Source organism: Oryx dammah, unplaced genomic scaffold, assembly GCF_014754425.2.
Source record: "Oryx dammah isolate SB20612 unplaced genomic scaffold, SCBI_Odam_1.1 HiC_scaffold_26, whole genome shotgun sequence".
In the NCBI taxonomy this organism is placed as follows: domain Eukaryota; kingdom Metazoa; phylum Chordata; class Mammalia; order Artiodactyla; family Bovidae; genus Oryx; species Oryx dammah.
The window spans coordinates 76,334,116-76,352,868 of record NW_024070210.1 but is presented as its reverse complement, the minus strand read 5'-3'; the positions used below and the strand labels follow the sequence as shown (position 1 = coordinate 76,352,868).

The 18,753-nt window shown below is 36.4% G+C and overlaps 1 protein-coding gene across 34 annotated transcripts in view; it reads left to right on the top strand.

Annotated features, from left to right (window-relative positions):
- HNRNPC (heterogeneous nuclear ribonucleoprotein C) overlaps window positions 1–18,753 on the top strand; it is a 45,902-nt gene that overhangs the window by 10,341 nt on the left and 16,808 nt on the right. For 18 of the 34 annotated variants that reach the window (XM_040227142.1, XM_040227144.1, XM_040227151.1 and 15 more), the window contains 3 exons: window positions 14,925–15,202; window positions 17,373–17,487; window positions 18,278–18,325. In XM_040227142.1, coding sequence (XP_040083076.1) covers window positions 14,962–15,202; window positions 17,373–17,487; window positions 18,278–18,325 — 404 coding nt within the window. In that variant the 5' untranslated portion in view covers window positions 14,925–14,961. Of the gene's footprint in view, window positions 1–14,922; window positions 15,203–17,372; window positions 17,488–18,277; window positions 18,326–18,753 lie in introns of those variants that run through there. The other 16 variants (XM_040227174.1, XM_040227164.1, XM_040227172.1 and 13 more) reach the window with 2 other exon arrangements.

Below are 18,753 nucleotides of genomic sequence, written 5' to 3'. Positions count from 1 at the left end.
ACTGTGTAAGATAACAGAGAAATAACTGGGAAAATAAATGTGAAACACCATTGATGGATTACTTCTGGACAAGCGGGAAGAACTTAGGGTTAGAAGGAAACTTGCTTTGTGTGTTCAAAGACCATTATTGAGCAACACAATAGTATTTTTTGCTTCTAATTAAACGTAAAACTCCTTATTGTCGATAGACTTCAGCTCTTTGATTTTATGTCTGAATATAAATAGCATAACTGGCTTCTGTGGTAGTTTAGTAAGCAACTTTTTTTGGTTGTAAAAGCAGCCTTAAATTAAGTTTGCCTGTGATGGAATGAGTCCCATTAGCACTTGAGGATGTAGGCTGATGTATTGCTGGTGATGGAGTTTTAATAAAAATTTGGAAGAACTTTGTCATTTTTTAAGGATTTATTCTCCACTGGGAATACATAGCTATTTTTAAGCAGTAGCCATAGGGAAGGAAATGGCAACCCACTCCAGTATCCTTGCCTGGAAAATCTCATGGACAGAGGAGTCTGGTGGGCTGCAGTCCATGGGGTTGAAAAGAGTTGGGCATGACTAAGGAACTGACACTTACAGTAGACTAAGGGCTTCCTAGGTGATCAAGAATCTGCCTGCAAATGCAGGAGACACAGGTTCCATCCTTGGGTTGGGGAGATCCCCTGGACTAGGAAATGACAGTCCACTCCAGTACTCTTGCCTGGAAAATTTCATGGATAGAGGAACCTGGTGGGCTTCATCTGTGGAGTCACAAAGAGTTGGACACGACTGAGCACACATATAGTAAATTAAACGGCACTGAGTTTTTCTTCCTATCTAATCTGATTCCAGTTTGACCTTTCTGAAATACTCTTCCTGTTTATTGTTTAGATTAACCTATGGCTTTTGAGTTGGTTTCACAACTAATATAACTCCCTGGAAATTCATTGAACCAGTCTTAGGCTTTTCTAACTTGTCTGGAATAACATTTAGGAATAGTTGAGTACATGTTAAATGAAAAATCTCCCTTAGTCCTCTTACTAAATTCTGAATTCTGAAAATTGTGTAACCATAGTGTGCTATAACTCCTTAAATTTTTAAACTTAAGGAGTTATAGTCTTTGCCTTAGTAGTTTTGTGATAACTTTAAGAAACTTTACAGCTAAAATTGAGGTAGTAAAGTGTGCTTTCCAAGGAAAAAATTTCCCTTGTTAATCCTTGAAAGTCTGTTGGCTTCCTGTGTTGGAATTAATAGTTTGTGTTAAGATGTAGTTTTACTAAGAATTTAAAAGGAAGATTAATCAGATAAATCTTCTTTTAAAAGAAGTTACTCCCATCTTTATTTTAGCCTTAATCCAAATTAAGCAATGCATGCACATATAAAATTTAGAAAATGCAGTGGAGGCTCATTAAAAAGGCATACTTACCCATCCAGAATAAAAGTTTTGATGTGTCCTTTCAGACTTTTCCTTATTATTTTTGGTGTATGTATGCTTTTGAAAAAGTAATGTCCTACATATGACTCCTGTCTATGGGATTTCCCAGGCAAGAATACTGGAGTGGGTTGCCCTTTCCTCCTCCACGGACTCTTCCTGACCCAGGGATTGAACCTGCCTCTCCTGAGTCTCCTGCATTGGCAGGCAGATTATTTACAACCGAACCACCTGGAAGGCTCCCTACATATGACACATACATTTAAGTAGTCGTTTTTTTTTTTTCCCAGCATGAACGTAACATCAATATAAGATGTTATTAGATACAGCTCTCCTAAAGATTTTAATAACTGCATAGTATTACATTGCATACTTAAACGATGTTCTTGCTTAACCAGTACTCTATTGTTAAGTTCTTAGGTTTTTCCTTTTAAAAGCAATTGAACAGTCTTAACAGCTAAGATTTTGTGAATAACCCTTAGTTATTTGCTTAGAATTAAGCCCTAGCAGTAAACTTCAAGAGCATGCATGTTTTAAAAGCTTCAATCTAGGTTGCTCTCTGAAAAAGGTAAAAATAGTTTACTTAATGTAAGTGACCACTAATATTTGACTTCTAATTTTGTTAATTTCTTGAGTCTTTTTCATTATGTTTCAGGGTTTGGTCCTGAAATTTAAATGTAAGAATGTTTAAAGAGTTAATACATTTTCTGAGTAAAGGGCTGCTGCCAGGTTAATTGCTAGGAACTTGTCCAGCTTTGGCAAATTGGGGGTAATCTTGTTTTTATCTATACCTGCATCCATTCTCTTCCCTTCATGTTATTTTAAAGTAAATAAATAATTGGTTTATTTCATCTATAGCTATTTCAGTGTTTCTTTGAACGATAAGGACTCTTAACACACAAAAACACATAATATATTTGAAGACCCTAAGGTACTACTCTGAGGACTGAATAAGGCATTCTCTAGTTGTGTTTTTTCTATGGAAATGGTAACTTGGATGACTTTTTTTTTTGCTTATGTGTTATGTTTTGCTTATTCCTTCCTAGAATTTGGAAACTTCTGTTAATCAGAGATAAGTGTAAAATTTTGAGTGAGAAGCTTGGTAATGATTATCCTCATGTGTGATAAAATTGAGTTTTCAGGCTAGCAAAAGATGGAATTCGCTGTACTTCATATACATTTTGGGATTCCCAAGTGGCGCTAGTGGTAAAGAACCTGCCTGCCAATGCATGAGACGTAAGAAACTCTGGTTCATTCCCTGTGTTATGAAGGTCCCCTGGAGGAAGCAATGGCAATCCACTCCAGTATTCTTGCTTGGAGAATGCCATGGACAGAGCACCCTGGCAGGCTATAGTCGATAGGGTCACAGACACGACTGAAGCAACTGAGCACACATACACATTTTACTACTAAATTCTGGGATTGTGTGTTAGTTGCTTGGGTCTGAGAGATGGAGAATGATGTAGTAACTTTAAGTTGGGTTTCCTTATTAAAAATTATTTTGTTGTACCATCAGATCTTTTGTTCTCAATTCAGAAATCTGTGACAGTTTTTCATCAGTTTGATCACAAAACCTGACTTCAACTGACATGAGATTATTTATAGTCTTTGTTATATTTAGTGACTATGCATATGTATTATTGCAGAAATGTTAATGTATTATATCTGGTAGCTGGATGCTTGCCTAGATCCCACTCACTGTTACATAGCAAAACTATAGTATTATCTTTGCAAAATCTGAAAAATCCTGATTTTTTTCCCTGATTTTGTCTCCTGGTGAGACTTTTAAAAGTTTATTTGTTGTTACTAAAGGTTCAGTTTGAGTTCACTGATAACATTGAAGCTTTCTACAAGATAATAAATGAAGTCTTACTTGTACGTATTGTTGACCCTTGCTATTCAGACTATGATCCACAGCAATAGCATATCATTATCATCATTATCTGGAAGCTTCTTAGAAATACAGAATACCATGTCCTACCCTTTCACTCCTTTTTATTACTTGGGAATTGGAAATTTTAATAGACTTTCTGACAAGTGTGTTTGCTCTTTGGGGAGCATAGTTGAGGGTCATAAAGTAGCCACATTTTATGTAAATTTGAGATAATGCAGTATTAAAGATGACTCTTAAGTACAAATTTTGAATGACTCTTCCTAATTACAAATAGAATTAAAAATCAAGTAATTTCCATCAGGCAATCTGAATAAATGTCTGAGCCACTTAAGCTAGTAATCAGATATACATGCCATCCTGAAATGTGTGTATATTGAATTATCTGAGCTCTTAGGGAAATCATATATAATGTAACCAATGTGTAATTACTTCTTGGCAATAAATGATAGCTCAAACATTTGAAAAATGTAACTTTGCAGGTCAAGGTGGCTCTTAAGTTATGACCATTTTTTCCTTTTCCCAGCTTTTGAGACATAACAAAACAGAATAATGAATTTCTTTTACCTAGATTGCTATGTTTGCTTTTTTTCAAATGTTTTGCTGAAAACAGTCAAGATTTATTGACCTTACTGAAGTAATTCTTTTGCTATGAAAAGCATTCTCTTACATACTCCTAATGCTTACAGATTCAGGAACTTTTTTTCAAATGGTTTAAAATATTCTGAGGAAACAGTTGTTGATGGGGAGTTTTCCTGTATAGAAGTTGTTCTAGTTAAGAATATGATGGGTTTTTAAATGCTGTATTTTTTCCCCTCCCCCTAAAGTGTGATGTAACACTCATAGAATAGAGGTGACAACATTTAATGATGGGTGAGGAGGACACATGAGGAGTATGGAATTAACTGATAGAAACTACTAAACATAAAATAGATAAGCAAGGATTTACTGTTTAGTAAATATAGGTGGCATTGTTGGTGAAGAACCTGCCTGCCAGCACAGCTTAGATGTAAGACTAGCCTATCAGGTTCCTCCGTCCATGGGATTTTTCAGGCAAAAGTGCTGGAGTGGATTGCCATTTCCTTCTCCAGGGGATCTTCCCAACTCAGGAATTGAACCTGGGTCTCCCGCATTGCGGGCAGACACTTTACCATCTGAGCCACCAGGGAATCCCTGTAAAAGTTTGATCCTTGGGTCAGGAAGATTCCCTGGAGGAGGGCATAGGAAAACCTGTTAGTATTTTTGCCTGGAGAATCCCCTGGACAGAGGAGCCTGGCAGGCTGCATTGCATTCTGTCACATGCATTGAACATGACTGAAGGCAACTAAGCACATGTACACAGGGAATTATACCCAACATCTGTGTGTGTCAGGACTGCCAACAGACATAGAATGAGAAACACCAAATTACAGAATGCAACATCTAGTGAAAGTTTGGTTGTCCTAAAGATGCCCATTTCCTTGATTTTACATAGTTCTGAACTGCATTAAGGAAGGGAAGCACTCAACTTTTCTAACTTCTGTCAAGAAATTTATAGAAAAGCATTGATGACTACACCAAGCCATATAATCATTAAATTCTAGGGTAGCATGAAACTATCTTTATAGAACAAAAAAAGTTAAGAAACTGTTACAATATTAAAGAAAGATTGGGAGAAAAGAGTATTCTAAAACCTCATGATTTTACCATATCTTGAGATGTCTTAACACTTCAGTGCGTAGTCTTCTAGATAATGTATATATAGTGTATGCTTAACGTCTTGAAAATCTCTTGGTATCAAGTTATTTTTTTATTATTATATATATTTTCGGCTGTGCCATGCAGCTTGCAGGGTCTTATTTCCCCAGCCAGGGATGAGCTTGTGCCCCCTCCAGTGGAAGTATGGATTCTTAACCGCTGGACTGACAGAATTCCCAATAAGTTATTTTTTTTTTAAGTTGCTGCCTGTTTCCAGTTAGACTGATGTACTGAAATTCATTTAGTCTCATATTATGTGTTTATTTTCCAATTTTTCACTGTAATATGTCCACATCCTTGATTCCTTCAGATAAGTTCTCAGAGGTAAGATTATTGAGTTACAGAATATGCATGAGGTTTTTTTTTTTTTTAACAAAACACGTACAATTTTAAGGCTTTGATAAAATAGTCCACTTCTGAATATACTGTTACCTGTTCATACTGTCAGAAATAATGTGAAAATTTCGGTTTAAAATATTTCTACTGGTTTGGTAGGTATAGTGTTTGGTTTAGCTTTTAATCACCTTTTGTGTCCTTGTGTCTGTGTCCCACTTTTTATTGGTATGTACCAATAATAGAAAATGATGTAGTAGTAAGAGCAGCTGCAGTGGCTACACTTGCTGTGTGCCAGGCACCATGTTCAGTGTTTTCTGTATCTTCACTTACACCTCATACCTATCCTATGAGAAAAGTGCTTTCAATGATAACTCATTTTATGATTGAAGAATCTGGTATTTGAAGGGATTGGCTTTCCAGAGGGAAGTCCACACCACTTATGTGGTTAAGTTTGAAATTGGAATGTCTTAATTTTTTTAATATACAGTAGTAACTTAAATTGTTGTGGACAGATACGTATTGCACACATTCATCAGTTTTTTGCTTTTTAATTAGGGTATATTTTAGTATGGGGATGTCTCTTTTTTTGGTATTTTCTATTCAGAAAGTTCTCATGTCAAAGTTAGTTACTACTTTAAATGTAGTTCAGTCACGTTGGGCATGGCATCACTGTGGGGATAGATATCTTTGTATATATGTTTTCAGTTGAAATATTTTTTGAAATAGGCTAGTCTAAGCTTTCATAGTTATTAACTTGGGTCTTAGAAGTAAACCTGGTTAGAGCTTTTCAGTATACAGAACATTTCGCAGAAAGGTTTTTCAGTTTAGATCTTATTAATTATCATTTCAAAACTAAAATACAGCATAAAAAAAACTTTTGAAAGAAAATTGTGTTAATCTTCATTGTTCAGTCGCTAAGTTGCAACCCCATGGACCACAGCATACCAGGCCTCCCTGTCCTTCACTCTCTCCCAGTTTGCTCAAACTCATGTCCATTGAGTAGGGGATGCCATCCAGCCATCTCATCCTCTGTTACCTGTTCTCCTGGCCTTAATCTTTCCACCATTACAGTCTTTTCCAGTGAGTCATCTCATTATCAGGTAGCCAGAGTAGTGGATCTTCAGCATCAGTCCTTCCAATAAATATTCAGGGTTGATTTCCTTTAGGATTGACTGGTTTGATCCCCTTGCACTCCAAGGGACTCTCAAGAGTCTTCTCCAACACCACAGTTCAGAAGCATCAGTTTTTCAGCGCTCAGCTGCCTTTATGGTCCAGCTGTCACATCCATACATGACTACTGAAAAAACCATAGCTTTGATTATATGGACCTTTGTCGGCAAAGTGATGTCTCTGCTTTTTAATATGCTGTCTAGGTTTGTCATAGCCTTTCTTCCAAGGAGCAAGCGTCTTTTTAATTTTGTGGCTGCAGTTACCATCCACAGTGATTTTGGAGCTCAAGAAAGTAAAATCTGTCACTGTTCCCACTTTTTTCTCTTCTGTTCGCCTTGAAGTGATGGGACCAGATGCCATGATCTTTGCTTTTTGAATGTTGAGTTTTAAGCCAGCTTTTTCACTTTCTTCTTTCACTCTCATCAAGAGACTGTAGTTCCTCTTCACTTTCTGCCACTAGGGTAGTATATCTGCATATCTGAAGTTGTTGATAATTCTCCTGGCAATCTTGATTCCAGCTTGTGATGTTCAGCATTTCTTATAATGTACTCTTCATGGAAGTTAAATAAGCAGGGTGATAGCATACAGCCTTGACATACTCCTTTCCCAATTTTGAATCAGTTTGTTGTTCATGCCCACTTCTAACTGCTGCTTTTTGACCTACATACAGCTTTCTCAGGAGACAGGTCAGGTGATCTGGTATTCCCATCTCTAAGAATTTTCCAGTTGGTTGTGATCCACACAGTAGCTCAGCTGGTAAAGAATCTGCCTGCAATGCAGGAGACCACAGTTCAGTTCCTGGGTCGGGAAGATCCCCTGGAGAAGGGATAAGCTACCCACCCACTCCAGTATTCTTGGGTTTCCCTGGTGGCTCAGATGGTAAAAAATCCGCCTGCAGTGCGGGAGGCCTGGGTTGGGAGATCCCCTCGAGAGGAAACAGCTACTCACTCCAGTATACTGGCCTAGAGAATTTCATGGACAGAGGAGCCTGATGGGGTCACAGAGTTGGACAGGACTGAGCAACTTTGACTTGCACACAATCAAAGACTTAATCTTACTAAACTTTAAAATGACAGATGAACCCGCTTATAGTATGTTGAAAAAATCTGGAGAATTGGGAGAGATTGTTAATACTTCACAGAACAAAATCAAAGTTTGAAATTTTCTTCAGGTTGGAACCAAGGACTATGAATTAGATAGAAGAGTATATGAAATGCAGAGCCTTGCACTTAACAGTGAATTCTACAGATATTGACAGTGCTAAAGATGGCAGACGTGATAACATCTGGGTAGCATCTAGAATGTAGTTCAGAGCCTGTTAGGTTTTAGAATTATCTTTTCCAGGTTGTGAGTTCCTTGACTTCAGTGGCAATTCAAGAAGTTTAATGATTAATCATCTTTTGAAGAATTTGGGGACATTGATCTATGTGATTTTTTTTTTTTTTTTTTGTCATTGAGGTTTGTTGAGGTCTTTTACAGGAACAGTCCTGTTTTATTATTATGAAATACTTATTAAAACTTGGAAACATGCAGAGAGAGAAAATATTTACCTAACAGCATCAGCACTCAGAGATAACCATTACCAATATTTTAATGTTTTGATCCATTTTTCCTGTCTCATTAGCTATAGATGTATCTAAGCTCTATCAGTTCAGTTCAGTCGCTCAGTCCCCTATAATGAAAAGGACATCTAACCTCTTTGTATGTTGTATATTCTTTTAACATCTTTACCAGTATGTAAACTTTCTACAACATGTTTTTGTTAAAAAGCTAATCTTTTTTTACTTTTTTGTCCAGGAATTTACAAAACATCTTTTGTTTCCCTTTCCATTCCAAAATAGGATTACCTGAAATTTATTTAATGTCATCAGTTGCTTAATTAGTACAAATTTATTGACCTCCCCTTTGCTTAGCACTTAGCTTTAATTAACATTTTGCTGGAGTAGCTTTACAAAGGATTTTCAAATGAGCTTACAGAAACATATTCTAGTTTTACTTAGTTACAGCAGTGTTAGTGCCAGTTTCCTCCTCTACCCCACTGGATGATCATTCTGCATATCTGACAGAAAAAACTATTTTGGGGGGAACTTGCTCAAGAGCGTGATGTGGTATATATTTCTTTTCCATTTGCTGTAATAGGTTCTTAAAAGAAAAAACTTGAACAGATAATGTGTACTTGTGTAAAATAAGCCATTCTTGTCTCAGCCTTCCTGTTCTTGTTCTGGTAACAACTGTCTAAATGTACCATGTTTGATCTGTGTTTTTGTCCCCTCCTGAATGATATTAAAGTTACAGGCGTGATACTTGAGATGGGAACTGCAACAAGGCAGACATTGATTCAATATTATCTCTTACACAATCTACATTAAGTTTCTCTTACAAATTTAAGATCTCTTTCCCATGGTGTTGCTTTCTTAATCTTCCTACTCTTGAGTCCTAACAAGTTGTGTTGTATAATGTCCCCACAGACTTGAAACCTGATTGTTTCCCTGCTTTATCGATTCAAGCCAAATATTTTACTAAGAGTATTGCTTAGGTGACATACATTTATTTTGTCAAACAGGAAGCATATAATGTTAGATCACTTCATATAAGTGGTGACTCATTTCTATAGTAGTAGAGGTACTTTTTTTTTTTTTTTTTTTTTAGTTAATAGTCAGTCATACTTGGAATCCATGTAAATCCTGTTTTTCTCTCAACAGTCTTTTCACCCAGTGCTTTTGGCATATTTTAACAGTTGTCTGAATCAGTTCTTATATTGGTATAATTGTCACTGATTGAACAGGTTGTGGTCTGAGTCTTTTTCAATATACTTTTCTTAAAACACTTCTTTATGTTAATGATTTATTATTTTATTCCCCTTTTTTGTTGCTCATAACTTTTGGAGGGACCATTTTGTCTTACTGTTTTGACAATTATGATACTTCTGGCATGTAGAGTGAGATTGGTCCCCAACATTTGTTTAGATGGCTGTGAGGTACCATTTTTACTTTTAATCTGTTTTTGTTTTTCAGTGTTAATATTTCTATAATTGGTTCTGGAAGTATAGTTGATTGACAGTGTTGTTTTAGTTTCAGATGTACAATGAAATGATTCAGTTCTATATAGTTTATCTTAAAATGGTCAATTTGGTATTCTTGTGGCCTGAAAATACCACCATGTGCTATTTTTTCATGTTAATAGTCTTTACATGATAGTCTTTACCTTGGGACTATGTCTGTGTTTTGATAAATAGTTAGCTTTGGGAATGAGCAAATTACAGTCGCTTGGTATCCTAGGAAGATTGATTCTAGGACCCTGGCAGATAACCAGATTCTGGGATGCTCAAGTCCCTTGTATAAAATGGTGTGTTTTATATACACCATCTGTATTTGCATATAATCTATACACATCCTCTCATATACTTTAAATTGTTTCTAGATTACTTATACTATCAAATATAATATTATAATTAATAATACCTTAATGTAGTATAAATAGTTGTAAAGAAAATAATGTAAAAAAATAAATTTGTATGTTAATGCATATATGTGGAATCTAGAAAAATAGTATAAATGATCTTATCTTAAAAGAGGAAGCAGAGACACAGACATAGAGGACAAACATGGATACTGTGGGGGAAGGGGAGGTGAACTGGTAGATTGGGATTAACATATATACACTACTATGTATAAAATAGATAACTAATGAGAACTTACTGTGTAGCACAGGAAACCCTACTTGGTGCTCTGTGGTGACCTAAATGGGAAGGAAATCCAGAAAAGGGGCTCTTTGTACACATTATGGATGATTCACTTTGCTACACAGCAGTGTAAAGCAACTATATTCCAAAAAAAGGAAAATCAGTATGTGTAAGAAGCACCAAATACAGTGCTTAGTAGGGTATTGTACATTACAGTTAATTCATTTAAAGACAGTGGCTCACTGGCTGCTTGCATAAACAAAGCAGTACCTGCTCTGTGCCAGTTCATATAGTCTACTGTTGAAAATGTTCTGAAAATAAAACATACCTGAGTTTAAAAAGTAAATATAGTGTAAATGTTATATAAGTGATGTGCAGCAAATTCAAGTTTGGGGTTTTGGAACTTTATATAATTTCCCCTCATAATATTTTTTGATCCATGATTGTTTAGCTCTACAGATGCAGAATCTGCAGATAGGGAGGGCCAGCTGTACACTGGCCAACTTTTTGCAGACATGGGCAGTTTATTGTTGCCTGCTGAAGGAGGCCAGAGGGAAATAGTTGATGAATGCAATGAAGACAGGAAGCAGAGAATATGATGGGGGTGGAGAAGAGTAACAGGAAAGTAGTGTGAAAGGGACTTAAGGGGCAAAATAGGAGCTTAAGTGTGTTAAAGGAAAGCAGTTTAGATCAGGTGATGTTGGTCTAAGTAGGCAGAGAAATTTATAGTATCTAAGAGGTACTGAGAAACTCTTGATAAAAAATTGGGAAAGACAGTGTGAGATAGGAAGTATTTGGATTCAAGATGGCTATCATTTAAAAAATTTGTCAACTCATTGCTGCCATCTAGTGACACCGTCTTTAAACTGCTTCAGAGAAAGGAAATAGCATATTAGGCATATGAGAGTTGCATACCATAACTCAAACTTCAAGATGAACAGTTGAAAATAAATAAAATTGACAGGGTAGCTTGTATTCCAACTCCATTCCAAATCTACGTGATGTAGATTTCATGAGTTTTGGTTTAGGATATGACTGATGTGGTAGCATTGGTGATAGAAACACACTTCTGTATCCATGAGTCTTGAGCAGTTCTTATCCTTCATAGAGCCACTCATTGCTTTTATTGCTTCAGCATAAAACATAATCAAATGGACACATACATCCTTTGGTGTAATCAAGTAACTCAGCATTCTTGGTTTTGACTTTTACTCACCAATCTTAGTAATTCTTTGATGATAAAAAATTGTGAAAATAACCTGGGGTGAAAAGATAACAAGCACACACATGTGTATGCATCCATTAGGTAGAGGTTTGAATTCTACCACCCTGTAACCTCTAGGGAAATACTCAATATTTTTCTGTTTATACAGTGATGGGATTCTTCTTTTCTGGAAACCACTTGATGTCTGCTACTGAGTTTAAACAGTTTACAGAGTAACCAAAGAGTCATTTCAGAAATATTTCCCTCTTTAGTTTTAATCATTGAAACTAATTTTAGGAAAGAAATTGATTATGATGTTTTTTATTCTATGTGCTTTTATTTACTTACCATCTTTAAAAAGTTAGGAGAAATTGACTTGTCCTATAAGGGTGACTCCAAAATGTAAACTTCTATGACCCATGTGAAGTGAAGGGAAGTCGCTCAGTCATGTCCGACTCTTTGTGACCCCATGGACTGTAGCCTACCAGGCTTTTCTGTCCATTGGATTTTCCAGGCAAGGGTACTGGCGTGGGTTGCCATTTCCTTCTCCATATGACCCATGAGGCACTCTCAAATATACTCATTTAGAACTATTTCATTTCTATTTGTCTTAAAAAAAAAAAAACCCAGCTTAATGAATTATTATAAAGCAAAAACCCTGTAGCATCTACTCAGGTTGAGAAAATAGAACTTTGCCAGCAAGGTTTATAGTTTGGAATGATTCTGTGGCAGTTCAGAAGTAAATGGAGTATATTTAAGGAAAGAAAATGTGATTCAGTGATTTTATACCCAGCGAAACTGACATGCAAAGGACACAGGCAAACTGTTAATAAGTTGCAGGAACTGATAAAACTATTTTCAAGCTCTTTCTAAGTAATAATATTAAGGATAAGCTTGAGTTACCATAATCCCTAGAGAGATCTGGTAGAATTTTAGCATGGATAACATTACAAAAAGATAATACTACTTGAATATAACCTTGCAGAAGTGTCACACGTGAGTCTGATCAAGCCTTTGGTCACAGCTTCCAATTTCTGAAAATACGAAATATGTGGAATTATGCTAAGGGTATGAAATTTTGAAAAACTGCAGGACAAATGCTCAAGATTCTTCAACAGATAAATGTTGAAGGGGAACTTATCTTAAAAGAGCATTAAAAGACATCAAATTTGTATCAGCAAGTAAGACTATTACTACCAGGGCTACACATTAGGTAGTAGAATTATTTTAAAAGGAACAAAGTGATTTTACTGTGAAGTTAGTAGTTTTAGGAGGAGGAGGAAAGATAGAGAAAGGAATGCACGTGGGGCTTCTGAGTATTGAGATTCTGTGGAGACTTGAGCTGCTTTAGCACCTATGGACAGTTTTACTGCAGTACCTTGTACTCACCCACTATTGACCCTCCCTGTTGAAACTGCTTTTCCTAACATTTGTTCTTTTCCTTTCCAGTACATACTACCTGGATATTTTGATGTTCTTCCGTTTTTTGGCTCTTCTGGACTCCTAGTTGCTTCTTTTGCTTCTCCCACAGTGATATATAACATGCATGTTAGCTTCTGACTTGCCCTTACCAGTGTGCATTATGAAGTTTTGTTTGGGATGCATTGACACAAAGTTGTGTTCTGTATGCTGTTCATACGTTTTTGCTTTACCCACAATTAATTTCTTATTAAACTCAAGGAGAGGGACTTACCTGGTCCTGCAGTTGAGAATCTGCCTTCCAGTACAGGGGCCCGAGTTTGTTCCCTGGTCGGGGAACTGAACCTCACATGCTGCAACTAAGATTTTGCAAACCACAACTAGAGATCCTATATGCTGGGGCAGAGATTGAAGATCCTGCCTACCACAAATAAATAAATACTAAAGAAAAAACTCAGGGAGCTTTTACCTGTATTTATCACTTGTGTGTTTATATATATATAGTTTGTGAAAAAATTAGCTGAAAACTGGCTTATGTCTCCACTTAAAATAATAGCAAACTTTAAGAGCCACGCAGAAGTATTATTATATGAAACCAGTTAGGCCTCTTAGTAGGTTTCTGTTTTGATTCCTCTTGGAGTTCTAAGGCTTTTTGGTGCTCCTGCTTAAGTTGAAAGGCTGTTAGTGGTTCTGAGTAGCCACTGTTAGGTTAATTTTTACTGCTTAGTGTCAAAAAAATTGTAAAGATACAATTTAGAAACTCGAATAAAGGCAGGCTGTTTCCTGAATTTCAGAAGGATAGGAGCTTTAAAGTTTTAGACTCAGTATGTGTGTGAAAAGACAAGGTATTTGAAGGGTCAGAATTGTAGTGGTCATGTGTAAACGTTATACCATCTTTTTTTTTTTTTACATGTATATAAGACCTTTACATAATCTATAAGAACTAGTTTGTCATTATCTTCTTGAGGATTGGAAAGTTAAGAAATACTAGACACTGCTATTCAGTACCTTTCAAGGTGTTAAATGGGAAATAACCTTAAGAATGTTACTCTAGATGGGTGGATCCATCTTAAGCCCTGTTTAACTTTGGTGGTTGGAGTGGGAAGGAGCAGTAGATGAAAAGCTGATAGAAAAGCTAAAGAATATCAAAACATCTTGCACTTTAAAAGACCTAAAATGACTTCATGAATCTCCACATAGTTACAGACTATGCCTCTGTAATAGATATAAAGATAATTTTTGTTTTGAAATGGTCTGAGCAAAGTTATGTTTTCTTCCTTACTGCTTCTGGTTCTTTTTTGATTAAGGCAGTGTTCTACCTTCTAGTTTTATCATCATCACCATCCAGCATTATTAAATGTCCTAGCTATATTTTGTACTGTTTTCACATAAAGAAGCATTAACATTCTGTAAAAATGGTATTGATATTTAAGTATCTATTGGATGCTATAAATCAATCAAAGTACCTGGAAATTATTATTTCCAGATGAATGAGTTAGTTCTATTTATTGCCTTCGTATAATAAAGTTAATTAAACTTGAAGGGCAGAGTGTCACTTGTCCACATTCATCTAGCTAAAAAATAGTTTGTGGGCAGAAACTGGAGTTCTTTATTTGGTAATAAGTGAGACTCAATAAAAGCAACATGCAAAAGGGTGGACTTATTGATAGATGGCAAGGGATGGTTCGATTAGCATGACTGGGACAGTGAAAAAACAAATTTATGGTAGAGAGATTAGGGGGTTCTGATTTGCTTGAGGAGTTTTAAACAGTGAAGTCACTTGGGATTAATAATTTCCAAGAGGATTGTGTGTATTATGTGAAGAGGAATTTTCCCCCCTTGAAGTGATAGTTTAGCAGGAGTATATTACAGAAGAGGAGGTTGAATTTCTATGAGGATATATATTCATGGGCTCAAGTCTCTGAATACTAATAAACTTGATGCTGTGAGATCCATTTTGTTTAAGTTGACTGATAACTGTAGGTAGAATGGTTCAAAATAAGAGTAGAAAAGGTTTTTTATCAAGGATTATTTTGTTTTTAGCATCTTTTCACCTGAATGCATTTTTTTCCTCTCTCAGTTTTTCAGCTTTTTGAGGCTCCGTATCATCAAAGACAATGGCCAGCAATGTTACCAACAAGACGGATCCTCGCTCCATGAACTCTCGTGTATTCATTGGGAATCTCAATACCCTTGTGGTCAAGAAATCTGATGTGGAGGCAATCTTCTCAAAATACGGCAAAATTGTGGGTTGCTCTGTTCATAAGGGCTTTGCCTTCGTTCAGTATGTTAATGAGAGAAATGCCCGGGCTGCTGTGGCAGGAGAGGATGGCAGAATGATTGCTGGCCAGGTTTTAGGTAAGATCTGAGTTGAATTAATTTTTCATTGATTATGTAATTCAGATCTGGGCGTTCCTCTGTTCATGTTTTCTTTCTCTCCCTCTCCCTCTCCATAAAGCTGTTAGTCAGAGAGGTGTTCTGCGTGTTATGTCTTGACATCAGCCTAATAAAAAATAAAAATTAGGTTTATAGGTCTAAAGAGAATTTTAGGCCTGTAAAATTTTACCATTTGGTGTAGTAGAGACTGGATAACTGGCAGTCTTGAGTAAAGTAGGAAAGAGAGGAACAATATTTCATAAGGTGCTTTTGCTGCCTAAAATGTCTGTGTCATTTTGAACACAGTCGACTGGGTGAAGCACGTAACAGGGTTTAGTCATGTGCTCTAGAGTCAGGTGTATGTTAGGGCCTTACAGCTATGTGTTGGGCAGCCTACATGGCTTTTCTTTGTTAAAATAATTGTGTCTGTGCGTGCACATGCTACCTCGGTTTATTATCTATTCTTACTGAAGGTAATACTACTATGTGGTTGTCAGAATTTAGATAACTTGAGAGGATTAGTTATTTAGATAACTTGAGGTGATTCATAATAAAAGGTTGTCTTATATTAGTTTCCCAGTAGGGTTCGCCTCTGATCTAGCATGTTTAAATTTTTGAGAAATGAGATCTGAGCTCTATTCAGAAAATTTATATTCTAAACTTGAGATCTCATTGCATATGTTTCAGTCCTATGCAAATTGTTTGAAACTCGAGATATCTCATCTTTGGCCAGTGGATAGATCACCTTTAAGTTGGTTCCTGTGTCCTTGAGACCTTACTCTTGTGATAATACATTTCCCTTGCTTACTGCACCACAGGATATTCTGGGTCATCTGTGTATCTTATAAGAGTGTTGGCTCCTTTTAATGGGAATTATTTGGAAACCCACTCCCTGTATAGCAGGAGTGTTTATTGAATTTTAATTGCGTCTTGTTAGTTTCAGTAGGCAGAATAGGGGACACTGAGGTTTTTAAGAAAACAAAATGTCAGATTTTTATGTGTGCATTGTACCACAGCCTCAAGCAATCATATCTCTGTTTTTATTAAAATTATTCGATTTGGGATATTTACTTTTCCCTTGATGGAATAACACGTTTGAACTGCATGAATTCACATCTACGTGGATTTTTTTTTTTTTTAATATGTATTACATTACTATAAGAGCATTGGTAGAATCCCAGTGCAAAACCAATGCAGATTTTCCACTGTATAGAGGATCAGGGCCTCAACCCCCATGTTGTTCAAGTGTCAACTGTACTATAGTTTAGAATATCATGAAATAATTCTATGAGGTTGTAAAATCAGTTGGATACATAGTGTAGTTAATCTTGTTACTACATTTTTTAAACTGCTTTTAAAAAGTCTACCTTTAGTTTTATAAAATCTTAACGATTCCAAAGTCAAAACTGTAAAAGCAGGGTTGTTATAAACATTAATTACTAAGAATTAGAAATGAGTTTTTAGTGAACTACAAACTCTGAAGATTATTCATAAATGTAATGGTGTTTAGCAGATAAGACAATGTACTTAAAAGTCTTTTTCCAGTGGTCACTTGATGAACTGAGTTTTGGAGAGTAGGCTAGCTTTTATTTAATTGTTTTTTGAGAAATCGTCTTGTCTGTTAAAAGGAACATGAATACTTTGATAGGTAGTGGTGGCATGGGGAGCAACTGGGCACTTTGGCATAGGTATTTTAAAAATTACGTTGTATATGGAAACTAGATTTGTTTTCTTTTAATTCTTTCCCTTTCTTGGAGTGTGTGCATGCATATGAAGATTTTGTTTACTTATAAGCAGTTCACTGTACAGTGTTTATTTTTTTATGCAACTTTTCAGTTTATCCTATTTGTAAGGAGAATAAAAATCTCTAGTTTCTCATTGAGGTATTCAAGTCGAGGGTAAAAGGTACTAAAGACAGACATCGTATGTTTTGCATTTCTATTTTGTTGGTAGAGAACAGAGGACAAAGAAACGAAGGATTAAGTCCTAACCTTGTAAAAAAAAATCTTGAGCCGATTTTATATAACAGGGAAAGATGAGATATATCATTTGACTTTTGTTAATTATATGGCCATATACACTCTAGAAAGGTGCAGTTTGAGACACCTCCCTCCCAACAGAGTTGTCATTAAAGTTTTTTTTCCACCCCCAGATATTAATCTGGCTGCAGAGCCAAAAGTGAACCGAGGAAAAGCAGGTGTGAAACGATCTGCAGCGGAGATGTACGGGTCAGTACCAGAACACCCTTCTCCGTCCCCTCTACTCAGGTCCGGAACTTTATTATTTATAACTGCATTGTGTCCATCAGTGGGCATCTTCTCTATCTGTTTTCTGGATGTGGGGAGGGTTAACTGTAGTATGTTTTATGTATGTGAAAGGACTGCTTTATTAATTTTGTGTTAATATACTTCATTTTATCCCATTTCCCAGAGAGTTGTTGGAATTCCTGAGATTTTTTACTATTAAAGAGTAGTTTGTTATTTAAAGTGTTAGTTGCTCAGTCGTGTCTGACTCTCGCTACGCCATGGACTGTAGCCTGTCGGACTCCTCTGTCCATGGGATTTCCCAGACAAGAACACTGGAGTGTGTTGCCATTGCCTTCTCCAGGGAATCTTCCTGACCCAGGGATCAAACCCGGGTCTCCTGCATTGCCGGCAGATTGCTTACCATCTGAGCCACCAGGGAAGCCCTACTAGTATAAATGAAATTCCTTCAAAAGGAGTTAACTTAGCTTCTGAGAAGCTGGGGAGGGAGTAAGAAAGAGAAAGAGGATGACATAAGAATGTTTAATTTACTATTGTGTTTTTCCATATTCTTATTTTAGCTCTTATGTGTTGGCATTTTAGCAGTCTTATGGCTAAATTTGTAGTTTGGCTACTGTATGTCCAGTGGCCTAAAGTGGTTGGAATTTAGTGATCTGTTGCTTAATGATTGGGCATTAGTCCATGCTAATCTGTGGATCTGTTTGTTGGGTTGGTTTAGGGTGGGGTTTTTTTTTTTTCCCATCTGCTGTTGTCAACAGGTCCAAATTAATCCTCTTTGGTATTTGTTTTTCAGCTCATCTTTTGACTTGGACTATGACTTTCAACGGGATTATTATGACAGGTATGTTTAAGATGTTTTCTCTTCCAGTTAGAGGCTGTCTAGTGAGAACCATTTATTTTTCTATTTTGTGGTAATGTTCTATTTTGTAGTAATGAATAACAAACATGTTTTCAAATAAAGCCCCCTCTTTTCTGTCAGAACATAATGAAAAAAAGTGTGTGTGTTGCTCAGTCGTATTTGACTCTTTGCAGCCCCATGGACTGTAGCCATCCAGGCTCCTCTGTCCATGGGATTCTCCAGTCAAGAATACTGACTGGAATGGGTTGCCATTCCCTTCTCCAGGGGATCTTCCTGATCCAGGGATCTAACCCAGGTCTTTTGCATCGCAGGCAGATTCTTTACCATCTGAGCCACCAGGAAGCCCAATGGAAAAATAACTTCCTGCAAATCATCAGAGTTAGACTAAATAAGGGTGATTTTTTGTTGTT